The sequence below is a fragment of the Rutilus rutilus genome (assembly GCF_951802725.1).
Source record: "Rutilus rutilus genome assembly, chromosome: 16".
NCBI classification, from domain to species: domain Eukaryota; kingdom Metazoa; phylum Chordata; class Actinopteri; order Cypriniformes; family Leuciscidae; genus Rutilus; species Rutilus rutilus.
In genome coordinates this window covers 27,574,809-27,589,362 of record NC_140224.1, presented here as the reverse complement: position 1 = coordinate 27,589,362, position 14,554 = coordinate 27,574,809, and the positions used below count along the sequence as shown (strand labels likewise).

The 14,554-nt window shown below is 37.6% G+C and overlaps 1 protein-coding gene across 1 annotated transcript; it reads right to left on the bottom strand.

Moving 5' to 3' along the window:
* Nucleotides 1-40: 40 nt before the first annotated feature.
* gucy2g (guanylate cyclase 2g) lies at nucleotides 41-14,253 on the bottom strand (the record flags this gene model as incomplete). Its single annotated transcript, XM_084434598.1, has 21 exons — nucleotides 41-257; nucleotides 368-469; nucleotides 732-823; nucleotides 1,581-1,679; nucleotides 1,781-1,955; nucleotides 3,321-3,513; nucleotides 4,361-4,501; nucleotides 4,590-4,767; nucleotides 5,304-5,628; nucleotides 5,795-5,866; nucleotides 7,038-7,142; nucleotides 7,231-7,314; nucleotides 7,399-7,521; nucleotides 8,125-8,291; nucleotides 8,378-8,481; nucleotides 8,559-8,694; nucleotides 8,782-8,926; nucleotides 9,010-9,189; nucleotides 10,537-10,661; nucleotides 11,040-11,388; nucleotides 13,903-14,253. The coding sequence occupies 21 exons, from the start codon at nucleotides 14,251-14,253 to the stop codon at nucleotides 114-116; spliced, it is 3,390 nt and encodes a 1,129-aa protein (XP_084290724.1). The 3' UTR covers nucleotides 41-113.
* Nucleotides 14,254-14,554: the final 301 nt, after the last annotated feature.

Sequence of the window (14,554 nt, the reverse complement as noted above, 5' to 3'; positions counted from 1 at the left end):
TTGTCTTGACATTGATAACTTAAAAAGAAAACTTTTCAAATAAAATTTTAAAAGTTTCAACAATATTTGTTGTAATGTCCTAATATCCAAGAACATACAAAATCAGAGTCAAATTAAATATCGGGTACAGTAAGTGTGTGCATTTCTGTCATTTTAGCCATGGCTGGGGTCCGCTGGATTGCTCTTCTGTCTTTAAAATCTCCATCATTTGCTGAAGTTGTTTTGGGTTTCTCCTGTTTAGACATGACAGTGCAAGACTGTCCATATACAGTGTGTCAGGTCTCCATTTAGCACTTCCTTTCACTTTGTGTCATGACCAAACACCTAACACTGTAAATAAAATAACCATAAGTGGCTTGATACTTACATCTGTTCCAGATTTAGGACTTGCATCATAGTCATGGCCAACGTCTGGAAACCTGAATCCAGATTTGCCTGTCAACCAGAAGGTTTTCTGTGTTCCCTTTCCCTAGAAAATACATCAGAGATCTGATTAGATGCACACATCTAGATGCACAGATATGGCATGACAGTAGACACTGTTTATAAGTCTGAGACCACCAGTGAAAATGTTTCTATTTTTTATTTAATATTTTAATTAGAAATTATATTAATATCAATTTATGTCTTAACATGACTTTTTTTTCTTTTCTTTTTTTTGCATTGTTCACAACCCTACATCATGCAGGTGGAATGGAAATGGAAAAAATATACAGTGGCATTTTACAAACCTTTATTTCAATATCGCCCCTCTCCTCCAGTTCAAAACTTCCATTCTTGAGGAGAATATCAGCAGTGCTTTGAGAGGTGTGGATTCTCAGTGCTGTAAAGGAATTAATTAATGACAATTAATTAATTAATTTGTTTTACAGAAAAATATAAATGCAGACTAATTAAATGGGTTAAATATAGTCTGTAACAAGCAAACAGAGAACATTCTCGGAACTTTGGCTAATGTTCTGGCAAGGTTCTCTCAAAGTTATGAACAAATGTTCTTCCAGTAACATTAATAGAATGTTTAGTGAACGTTAATCTGAGACGTTTAGTTGGATGCTCGTCTAACATTTTTTAAGGTTACAAATTGTTTCAGAAGGTTCAGCGAATGATAAAATGGAATGTTCATTTAACATTCGCCTGAACAAAAAACGTGCGTTTTGAACGTCCAGAGAACATAATTTTATTAGAACATAAATGTTAGCTAAATGTTTTTTGACCATATTTTTGTTAGCTAGGTAACTGATAGTTTTGTATATTTCTTAAAGCATATTTTGTATTAAACACACAATGTAACACTCAGAAGGCCTAAGAAAAGGCCTCAGGTTATAGAGTGCACTGTGTTTCTCACTTCAGTAGCTCTGAGCAAAACAACTAGCAGACTGTACCAATCACCAAATGCCACAATGATAAGGAGATTGCGTGAGATGGTTAGATGTTCTGCTGGCATCTCGGCTTTGTTGTCTCCACCAATAAAATCTAAGCTTTGGCATCTGGAACTCTGTGACTCGTGTGATTTCTTGCAAAGTGGAGAATACTTTTCCACGACAATAGTTGCAAAAAATAATATTAAGAAAAGTCCTTACGAAGACTGTTGCTCTCCATCCTAGAAGCCGTGTTTACTGTATCTCCAAATAAACAGTAGCGAGGCATTGTATTACCCACAACTCCAGCAACAACTGGGCCTGTATGTGCAAGGGACAGAAGATTTTTTTTTTTGTATCATTTATCATCTCTTACAACATGTATAGCCCACAATACACTTATAGTACAGTATACTTCATACCAGAATTGATCCCAATTCGTAGGGCCAGTTTCTCATTAGGCAGATGCCTAATTTTGAAGCTTTTCAGGGCAAAGAGGAAGTGGAGTGCCATAGTAGAGATTTCCTCAGCATGAAGATTACCGTTACTGATAGGCAGCCCACTGGCCACCATATATGCATCCCCTATGGTCTCCACCTACCAGAAAATTGAAATTTAAAAACAGACAGAAAATAATTGTTCATTAAAGGAACACTCCACCGTTTTTTTAAATAGGGCTTATTCACCATCTTTCCCACATTTAGATAGGTGGGCAAACGCATTGTCTCAGTGCATGCATTGTTTTAGTTTGGCAGCGCCGTCGCTAGCTTAGCTTAGCATAATGAATGGAATCCTTTGTTGCCAGCTAGCATGTTGTGAGTAAAAGTGATTAAAAAAAATAAATAATAATAATTCCTTCTTGCAGATTCAGATTAAGACGAGACGATTTCATAGGCAGACATTGACTTAGGACTATATTAGGGGGGAGCACAGGCGAAGCACTGCTACTTGGGCGCAGAGATATCACGCAACACATGAAATCCCACGACTTCCGTCAACATACCAGCGTGAATAGTAGCTGGCTATTTTTCCTACAGTAGACATAGTGAATGGCGATGAACATGGCTGATTTTGTGAGAGACGAGGAGGGTGACTTCTCAGATAGTCAAGATCCAGAACCATACCTCTATGAACCAGAGTTTTCAGAAGATGAGCTGCGTGCTTTGGAAATAGAACGAGAGGAGGAGGTTGCGATCGCTCAACAGCCTGAGGACGTGAGGATGAGAGTCAACACGAACTGGTGGTGTGAATGTGGGGGAATATGCCAACCTATGCCGACTGAAATAGAGTGTCTGTGCTGTGGCGAGTGGGACAAGTTACTGCCATCGATGACCAGGCTCAACGTGGGGGGATTTCAGGTGTTGCGTGATATCTCTGCGCCAAAGTAGCAGTGCTTCACCTGTGCTTCCCCCCAATATAATCCCAAGTCAATATCTGCCCAGGAAATCGCCTCATCTTAATCTGCATTGCTATTTGTACTCGTTGTGAATACGCAGGCCACAAGAAGTAATTAGGTTTTTATTTAATTTTTGATCACTTTTACTCACGACATGCTAACTGGCAACAAAGGATTCCATTCATTATGCTAAGCTAAGCTAGCGTTGGCGCTGCCAAACTAAAACAATTCATGCACTGAGACAAAAATGCATTTGCCCACCTATCTGAATGTGGGAAAGATGGTGAATAAGCCCTATTTAAAAAAACAGTGGAGTGTTCCTTTAATTTATCATGAATCAATAGCATTCATTAAGTCCTTCATCCATTTACATCACATTATACTGCAAATCTGGTTGTATTTATTTACACGGCATGTCTGAAACTCGTGAAAATGATAAATAATGAGAAGCAAAATATTGACAGAATTCTGCATTCAATCTGAACATTTTTACAGCCATACCAGCCCCTGTGTAGGGCATGAACGGGCACAGTTGCTGCATTCCAAGGTGAGTTTGCTTCACTTACCTTGTAGACATCATAAAGCTTGATGATCTCATCAAAAAGACTGTAGAGGTCATTGAGGAGGGTGACCACCTCCAGAGCTGAGCTAATGGAGCACATGGTGGTGAAACCCACAATGTCAGAGAAAAAGATGGTCACCATGTCATAAGCTCTAGGCTCCACTGATTTCCCAGCCATTAGCTGATCAGCAATATACCTGTAAGAACAGACTGCCATCACTGAAAATACAAGTATTACACATAACATGTCCATGAGGTTTTATCAAATTTCTCAGACCTTCTCAGACCTGAGATTTGAGGTCAAAATGTAAATGAATGTATAGGGGAAAGTGCACGGAGCCCTTAAGGGGACATGGTGATGAAAAAAAAAAAAAATGGGATGGGATGGGATGGGAGGAAAAATAATCTTTACATATCTGTTTACATACACATTTTAAATGGTTCTGTGGTGTGATCAATAAATCTGTCTTTAACCACGACACTGTAAGAAATTGATTGTTTTGAGATCAACTTAAAGGTGATTAGTGTTCCATTTGCTTGGGATCTTATTCATTTTTAAATTTCTGATCTAGCCAATTCAAAAGTGTGACATTGAAAACATTTGTTAAAGCGATGATGTCACGTACGGTACAGGTTGCAATGATCGCACGACGAAGGAGAATAAATAAACGGTCTTTAATCACAAAATTCTACAGGAACACGCAAGATTCCTCAGGCGTAATAATATAACGCAACCCCGTAAGAGTGCAGTTAGATACAAGTTGTACTGCAAAATTACTGTGAAAGTAATGTAATTATTAACCTGGACTATACTGTAATTTCAAACAGTGTAAGATTTTATATTATATGAATAAAAATAATACTTTATTTTAAGAATACATAATTATACCATTTTAAAATGTTTTCATGTCTACCCATATCAAATATAACCATCTAGTATGTAACTCTGCTTTGGTGGCAATTTTTGCTAGCTGATAGAAAGAGTAATGAAAAACACATTAGCAAAATGTCACTGTCCCAATGATGCTATAACAGTTTGTTTACTTTGGCAGCATGCTAGATAGAAGCTTATCAGCTCTGCTTTTCTCTGCTGTGAGCTGATTGGTTCTCTCCTCCACTACTTCCTCCAGGTGATTTGCGTATTTCTCGAGTTTGCTCACCATGTTGTCCAGGATATTGGTGTGGCTGGAAATTAATAAAACAGCTTAGAATAAATAACACTACATTTAGGAGTGTCAGGATCATTGGGCAGACAGCTACATAAGACGTTCACCTTTCAGGACATGCCTCACGCAGTTGTCTCCTGACACTGGTGAATGTGGGTCTGTGGTCTGGGTTCTCACTCCAGCAAGCTTTTAACAAGGGAATGAGACGTTCATCACAGATGTCAGCAGACAAGGTTGGTCGAAGGGGCTCCTCACTCATAGGGGTCCTTAACTGCTTGATAATCTCTAATGAATGTAATACAACACACAAACTGAGAAGCCAAACTTAATTCAGTTGGCCCTGTGATTATATGAAATAATAATCAGAAAAATCAAAGCATTTTGAAATGGACCTGAACCTTTAGAAAACAATATTTAAAAAAAAATCTAAAGAATTATGGTATGATATTGGAGAGTACGGAGCTCATACTCCAGAAGGACAAAACACTGAAATTTAATTCAGAGGCTCAAATTGAGCAAAAATAGGCATTTGCTGATATTTGTATGGCCAAAAGTAAGCTGAAATTCTTACAGTTTGTAATATAAATCAATGAGATCTTTATAACAGTATAGCAGACTACTTCGATCAAATTAATATACTGTAAATGTCAGATGTCACTCTATATCTCCCAATAAAATGTCTTAGTAAGATGATATTTAAATACTTAGTTTTATGATCATAGCTCTGTTGTTTTAATTTTGTGGGGGCGAAATGCGATACAGTGATGATTTAAAGATTTCACATTATAGGGATAAGAAATACTGTACAACACAAGCATTACCTTTTGGTTCCAGGTGAACGTCATGGTATGGGCCCACCTCTGAACTGTACATCAGCTCTCGCATCATTATGGCAAAGCTAAAGACATCTCCTTTCTGGCTGCCGTTGAAAGGGTAGTAGACTTCTCTCAAAAACTCAGGAGCAGTCCAGTACATCTCTTCATACTTTGGATTTTCCAGTGAGATCAGTCTTTGTTTGCTGCCATGTTTGAACTCCCACAGGCCAAAGCCAGAGAGTTTAATCTGCAACCTGCTGTCCACCAAGCACGTACTGGGCCTCAGATTTCCATGAGACTTCAGACTGCTCTTATGTATGTACTCCATGCCCTGAAGAGAACATACAAAAATAAAAGGTCTCACAGTAATAGAAAAGCAGACCAGTCTTGTTCCAAATCAACTTTCCAAGTGGATATGCATATTGTTGTTATAAATCAAATAGAAATCGAAATAATATAATGCAATGAAGGACATTACATTGAAACAACATACTCACATTAACAATGTCATAGGCAAAGGACAATTTGAACATCCAGTCCAACTCAATTTCACTGTTCCAAAGAACATCCTGATGTTTCAAAAGCAGAATAATAGATATACTAAGAGTCTGATGATGTGGACATGTTATATATGTTTCAAACTTAATTCTAATTAGTCATGTAAACTGGTGATAAACAATGATATTTCAATAATAAATGTTTAAAACAATTTGTTAGATTTTCACAGCATAAATGCAATACAATATATAGTCCCGCTCATTTGCAACTATCCGCACACACACAATGACACAGGTTTTACGCCAGACCCCTTCCTGACGCAACCCAGAACTGAGACACCTCAAACATTCCTACGGCCAATTTGACATATCCAATCCACCCAACCTGCATGTCTTTGAACTGTGTGGGGGAAACCCACACTGACAACATGTAAACTCTACACAGAAAGGACTCCTGGCTCAGCCGGGGCTTGAACCGTGGACCTCCTTGCTGTGAGGCAACAGTGAGCCACCGTGCTGCCATTATACCTGCAAATGCAAGTTTTATTTTCTCGTTCATGTGTTATTTAGTTTCTAGTTCATTGTTTTCTTTGTCACTGTCTTTGCCAGAGCCCTTGTTTGTTACTTTGGTTTCACATTAGTGCACTCCTGTTCCTTGTTTCCATTAATTCCATTATCATTCTCAATGTATTTAAGTCCTCAGTTTCCTCAGTTCTGTGTTTGTCATTAAAGGTTCTGACGTGTGTGTAATGTTTGATTGGTCTGTGTTTATTAAAGTTCCTTGTTTTATTGATCATTCTGTGTCACAAATCTCCTTTTGGATTCAAGTACATGACACATCCGTGGCAACTAAACAATAAATGTGGTAATATAATGTGCATATTAGTACAATCAGTAATTAAGTTTCACAGTTAGCTATAAGCTGTATATGTTTGAATTACTAAAAAGAACCAACTCATAGGAATTGTTTGGCAAATGAATTGCACAGTATGTGCAGTGATAGAGTGATTTGTTCGGGAGTTGTTTTAAACGGGTAGAGTTGTGTTTTCAATTCACTAACAAGTATCTGATCTGAGTATTTTAGTACAATGTTTCAGATCCACGGTCAATCACCCACAGTGGCAGAGGAATAGACATGCTAGAACTGGTTCCTATAATTGTTTTTAATGGAACAGTTCCCACTCTGTGGAAGCTAATGGGGATCCGAATAAAGAATAACAAATAAACCCTACTGTATACACACCTTCAAGCTTCCTTTCTTGCAGTACTGCATGACGATACAGACATTTGGTGGCTCAATACACACACCAAAGAACTGTACCAGGTTCTCGTGTTTCATTTCTTTCAGCTACAGCAGGAATAAACACAAGTATTAGAGTATTAGCAAAGTGCCCGTGACCTGTTGGGATAAAACGGAATCTCTGCAAATATTTTACCATATTGAACTCTGCGATGACAGATGGTTTCTTGACATCAGTAAGGATTTGATTTTTCAAATACTTTATGCCCACCTCGTTTCCCTACACCATAAACAAAGAGAGTGTGTAAGATGAAATAATTTGGCTTGTTAAATGATGTTTTAACATGTGATTCAGAATTTGTACCTGAAAGAGTCCAATAGTTGCGTAGACGGTTTCTTTAGCACTATAGCTGTATGAGTGAATGGACTGAGAGCCACCACTTCCACATTTGCTTGGTGTTGTATTTACAGACAATGATTGTATTCCCTGTAAAACCCACAATAGTACTCTTTATTGTGTTAATGATCATTCATTATTAATATGCTGGTATTCATTTAGTTTACTGTGTGTACAGTATATTTGCATGTGGATAGGCATAAAAAAAACACCAGCTTAGAGCTGGTTAGACCAGTATGCTGGTCAAGGCTGGTTTATGCCACATTCAGATTTTACATTTACATTGATGGTTAAAATTGCTAGTTGGTTTGGTGCTAGTGTAGATGGATGCAATATTAGCCTATTATTGTAAAAAAAAAACAAATTAAAACACTTTCCTTAACAAAAAAAAAAAAAAAAAAAGTATGGTAAACTGAAACACATTTTCATTGTAAAACGAACTAAAATAAAATAGAAATGACCAAAAGTGAGAGAACGGCGCGAGGCCGGTGGCGTTATTGCTGATGAGCCATTATGAGTTTATGATTATGACTATTGCTGATTGGCTACAAAAGTGTTGTGATGATTGGTCTGAATACTGCACCTTTAAAATAAAATCTTAAATGCAGTAAAAAGTAATAAAAAAAAGAAACAAAAGAAAGAAAAGAGAAAAAAAAAAAAAAAAAACTGAAATGACAAGTTATGTCATCTTACTTTGGGTTCTCTAAGTATAGTTATGTCGCTGTAGTCGATAAGCCACCAGTTGGACTCTACCAGGCGGGATTGTAGACGAATCTTCTGTAGAGTCAACAAGGTGATGAAAGCCACTGCTACCACTCCTAGCACAGGCAAAGCCACCAGCAGAACCAGAAGAGATACCTCTGGAATCGAGTGACAAGACATGATGTCATTTCAAATACATAAAAAGACTACTTATGTGCATAGAAATCTAGCAATGCCTATTTACCATTTTCTAACCATTCACAGAGCTCATTATCGAAACCACAGGCTGGATTATCTTGTGGAGGTTTTCCATTTTTCCAAACTATGTTAGAAAACCTTGATGTGGGTCTGCAAAACATTTTCCAGAGTCAAAGGTTCAGTGTTGAGCATCAGTAATGCTATCATTTGGAATATTTTGGTCTTACTTGATCGTTTTTGTTTGACTGTCAAAGTCCAAAATAGAAACAAATTTTATGATATTTTCTGTTTGTTGCAGGTCATATACTGAATAGTCAAGGTTCCTCTCTCCAAATTTATCAAAATGAACCAGACCTGAAGCCCCTGTTGAAAAAACCATATGTATTTTACATATATAAAAATATATGAAAAATAAGAGGCTGTACAAACTTGCATGTGTGACAGAATTACCATAAAACCTAATGGTGGTCCTGTCCCTGAGATTCTGGAGAATCTCTCGTCCATGACGGATGTCTTTACCACTTTTAAAGGCTTCTTTAAGGCCCATGGCATAAAGTAGAACAGCGTCATGTAAATAGGCAGCATATGAGCTTACCTAAATGAAATACAGAATAAAATGAATTAAAATGTGATTAAATGATGGGTGAAAAAAAATAGTTTTTCATAAAATATTCTCACCTCTTTTTCTGAGGACAAGTTGCTGTAAAAAGGAGCCTGTTTCAATCTCTCATAAGCCTGCTCGAAAAAGTCATAGTAGTCATACCCTTCATAGGATTTCTGAGCGAGTACAAACACCATGTCAAAAGCCTTCAGCATTGTTTTATTTCTGTCACCCAAGGCAGACTTCCACAGGTTGTCCTAATGGGGGAAAAAGTGAGAGTAGGTGAGGGTAGGTTAAAGAGAACGGTCACAATCTGATTCAGATTCAAATGACTTACAGTAGTCTAAGGGCCCTATGACTTTCATATGAATTAACACCAACAAAAAGTGTCAAATGGACAAATGAACACTGTTTAGGTATAGAAATGTTTTATGTTCACCAACTTAATATACAGTATGTCTGAATTACATACTCTATTTTATTCATTTTAGTGACATAAAAATACTCTCCATAGGCATACTGTAGATCTAATCGTTTGCTTATTTTACGCCAGTGAATATTTATCAAGATATTATTTTTTTTAATTCAATTTCAGTACATTCAATACATACCTTGTCGACCAAAACACACCACAAATAAATATTCAGTTCATTGACTTTTAGTGATCTTTTTTTTGTTTTGTTTACCCAGCTAAAAATAACTTTTGCTAACGTTGCCACTAGGTTACGAAACCGTTAGTTCTGAATGTTCTTTGAATGTTAAAAACATCCAGTTTTTTTAAATAAGTTTTTTCTTGGTTATGTGAATGTTAAAGAGACATTACATTTTGAAAACGTTATGGGAACGTTACATTTGAATGTTCTCGGAATGTTCTTGAACGTTCTTCTAACACAATGAGTAGGCCTAACATTTAAAAATAAATGTTAGATGTACGTTTCTAAAAAAAAAAAAAAACTTTCCATGAATGATGTTTAGATAATATTTTTTGTGCTAACGTTTTGAGAACATTATTAAAGATAACTTTGAACAAACGTTTTATTAAAGGTGCATTAAGCAACTTTTCATGTTAAAAATACCCGTTTTTCTAACCCATACATGCTTAAACAATTGCCTGATGGGCTGAATGAGCCCTTCTATGATCACTGCGATTGCCTCTATAATCCTGTACAGTAAAATAAATAAGAGGGATTCGGGACGGAATCGACTGGGCGTGACGTCATGCGCGTTCACGCTCACCTGGCTATGTCTGGCAGGTTTGTGTATTCGCCGCCATTATCCGCATCAGCGAAGACAACTCAAGCGACTTTTGCAAAAGTAGAAGATGGATTCAAAGAGACCGGCTTCTAGTTCATCCCAAACCCCAACGCAAACTCCACATAACCGCGTGCACAACTCTGGTTGCAGTTTCGCGTGTCGCCAGAAGGGGGCATAGTTCTGCAAAAACTCAGAGACTTGCGCAATGCACCTTTAACATTACAGGAAGAATGTTTGTTCTTTGAGAGAACCTTGCCAGAACGTTAGCTAAAGTTTTTTTTTTACCGTTAACCTTTTTTCCATGATTTAAGCATTATTATACATTATTCAGCGAACAACCAATTACTCACCACTTTGCCACTGACCTCAAACTGCTGAACGAGAAGGAAAACATACTCTCCATTCATCAGGTCTTGTTTCTGAGCTTCTAGCATTAGAGACGTGGAGTCTTCAGCATTGGCGAGCACAACCACCACTAGAATGAACAGAATCACAGTTACATCTTGTAACCTCATAGAAACATTATTTATTCTTAAAGCCTTACTTTCAGTGCCGTTATGCATATGCAGAAGCTGTACATTGTAATCACACAACAGATCTTGAAATCAAAGGGATGCCCAACATATCCTGCACAATAGGGAATGGGGCTTGAGAACAATGCACATTTTCACAAGGACTTTGATATTATAACAGTTAAACTGCAGGTTAATATCACTCATCTTATGCCAACTAATAGCTTTAACAAGCCATGAGGGCATAAGGGCAATATATTTTGTGATCTTACACGTTTTGACTGTGTAAACTCCACCCAGATATTGTAAGAGGTGAAAGATAAGGATTACTATTGACTTACCTCTTGCAACCTTGGAGATGATTTGCAGGTTTCTCTGTGAAAGTTCTGGGTCACTGGTATCAAACTTGATGCCAGCTGTCACTGTTACTTTGGCCTTGAGTTGCTTTTCCACAGACTTCCAAAGAGCATCAACACTGTCCCATGTGTTTGTATCCGCACAACCCCCAATCATACCAACATGCTTCCACCCAAAAAATTCCAGTGTTTTAAGCAGGATTTCTCCAATCCTTTTAAGGGGAGGTACAATTTTTATATAGGTATCATACACCTGAAGGTTATCCATTTTTGGTGTCTGGCCAACAAAGCCGAACATGGGAATGTTCCATGTGGATGCTATGAGCCCAGTGACCTAGAGGACATAAGCAAAAACGTTATATGAAAGGTAGGGTTATATTTTTCATAAACACTTTTTGTTACTGCTGCACATCCTGATAGCAATCAATAATACAAATTGTCTAAATATTAAAAAAGTACATATATCTTCTGTGGAAGTCTCAAGACCAGAAAAATATCATCCAATCATTGCATTCATGTCCAACCTGCCTGCATTTCCATACCTCCGCGCACCTGATCGCGAAGACATCACACGTCATCAGCATGTTCCATGAGGCTTGCAGAGCTGTAGTCAGACATTCACTGAGCGCCGCAAACAAACAACACCTTTTACAGTTCATCCTGAACCAAAACATCGAGCTTATGCTGCGTTCACGCCATGTCGTAACTGTAATAACAAGATGGCAACCTGTGACGTTCTACCCGGAGGTTCTCAGACTCGGATTTAAGCGTTTATATGGCAACACTATTAGTGCCGAAATAAATCTGCAGTAGTCAAGTACAAGTCAGAGCTCTGTAAGTTGTTTACGTTCATTATTATTGTAATGTTATGTGATTTGAGCCATGGGGTAATTTAATGCCGTCTCTCGTGATGCTTTGAAGACTGTGCTCTGGCTATGCGCGTTCATGTGTTTTGGAGGGGGCGTGGCTTTGGGAAGCGCTGTGAAGGGAGGGTGGGATCTTATGATTTCAAAGCTGCTATTGCTAGCCTTTCCTACCTTTACATTAAAAATGTTACATTTTGTCTTTTTAAAGGCCTACATATATTTATTTGTTTACATGCATATTGTATAATTCGGGATTGGGACAATTAGGAATTTCTGCTGTTTTAAGGAATTTTAAAAGTCTGGTTCAATTCACGAGTTCACATCTACATATAATTATTACGGTAAAGGTTATGCGTATTTGGCGTGCTTTCCTGGTGGAGGGCTCCGAGCTCGGAATTTCTGCCCGAACCCAGAGTGCTCCTAGCCTGGCTAACGTCAGACCTCTTCTCATTGAGACGTGGTCTGGGAACCACATGTTAAGACTAGATGCTAGAAGTGAGGAGATGGGGTGGAGGTGGGATGCTGATAAACTGTCAAAGAACAGAGGTGGGTTCTGCTGTTATTTATATTGTCGATCAATAGAGTTGATTACTGATTGATCTCCACTTGTGCTAATTGGGTTAATTATCTGCACCTGCTCCTCCCGAACCTTGTTAATAAAACATAATTTCAATTAATCTGTGTATATGGTTTCAAAGCATCTTTACGGACATTTATTGTAGAAAACTTGTAATGTAGAAATATGGTTTTGTGGCTAAATATGTTTTTTTTTTTTTTTTTTTACCTTGACAAACTGCGTGTTGAACATTAACTTACAAAGTTAACTTCACAAAAGTTTTTGAGCAAACGCAAAGGTTTTTCGAGTGAAAGTAAAGTGTTTCGTATAGAAGCCTGTTTCTGCCATGGAATAAAACAATTTTAAAGTTTTTATTAAAAAAGATGTATCTCACAATTCTGACTAATTCCTCACAATTGCATGATATAAAGTCGCAATTGCGTGTTATAAAGAAGAAGAAGAATTCTGACTTTGTGACACGCAATTGTGAATTTATATCACGCAATTCTAACTATACCCTAACTGCAAGTTAATATCTTGCAATTCTGAGAAAAAAGTCAGAATTGTGAGATATAAATAAACTCGCAATTGCAAGAAAAAAAGTCAGAATTGTGAGATAAAAAGTCAATTACCTTTTTAATTTTTTATTCTGTGGTGGAGAGTTTAGGCATAGTTTCTGAAGAACGCAAAACTAGTGAATGCAAAAGCATATCTTTTTTTTCTCTCATCTCATCTCATTTTTTCCATTGACATGTCCCCTAATGGGCTCCGTAGTTTTGTTCAAAAATGATGAAATCCAAATTATTACCCCCCCCCCCCCCCCCCCCCCCCCTAGCATTTGTAGGTTTAGGATTAGTTGTGGGGGAGGGGTTTGGATTCGGGATGGGGTTAGGATTAGGCAATCAGGTACTGACTTCAACGAGGGGGGTTATAATTTGTCAGGGGGTCGAAATCGGCTCAACACCGGTCCCTAAACTTAACCCTACCCATAACTTATCTCTAAAATAAGAAGGAAATGATTTACACTGATGTAGATACACTGATACACTGAATTAGACTGATGTAGAAGTGCCTAAACTTGACATAAACTGTAAACTTGTCCCTCAAATCTGATGGCTGATTGGAATGTTGTTCCAGGAGTCCAGGAACATGTTGTACTTGATGAAATCACCTTCTCTGGGGAATATGACTGTTCATGAACATATTTGGAGATAGGTGAAAACCAACTAATTTAATCTAGCATTTAGCAAAAAAATATACTTGGAGGGTGTGGGGGGTCTTAAACCTGATAAAAAAAAAACTTTATAATAATAATAATAATAATAATAGCTAAAAATACTACTAGCCTACTACTAGGCTACTAATAATAATAATCACACTTTAATAATAATATTAATTAATATTTCCAAATGCCAAAATTACTTACTTCAGCCTCCTCAGGACAGGGTGGGCCAAATAGCGCTGATACATTTTGTTCCATTACTTGATCGATGAAAGCCCGAAGTGAAATTTTTGCGTTACAGTCTGTGTCCATGTATACGAAGTCAAAGGTGAAATTTCCACTGAGAGAGGGATTTGCGTTGATCTTGTCTATGGCTATCTGCATTGCAGACCCCAACCTAAGCAAACTGAAAGGGTAGGAAATGTTCCGAGGAGCTTGGAGCCCAACCGTAAGCTTATACTGGGTTGCTTCGTTGCAAATAACAGAGTTTGTAATAGCTGAAAAAGAAACAAAAATCAGCGCCCACCATTGCGTGGTTCCACTTACATCTGACATCCTACCTGCATAAAACTCAGTCAAATTGATCGGCTTTCAGACATACAGGGAGATTTAAACGGACTCTGTCTTCCCTGGGGAAATTAATTCTAATCAAGGGTTTCTCTGGAGAAAGAACACTTATCACCTAAAGTGCAAGTTCTCAGCCAATTTTCACTAGTATGACTGCCATTAAAGCAAAAGGTAATTAAATATTTTTGAACAGGTTTTAAAAATGCAGTGCTTAATGTTAACGTATGATGAGTAAGAGTTCATATACTGAATATGGAAAGCGGAGAGAGGTATTGCATGCAGATCTGTT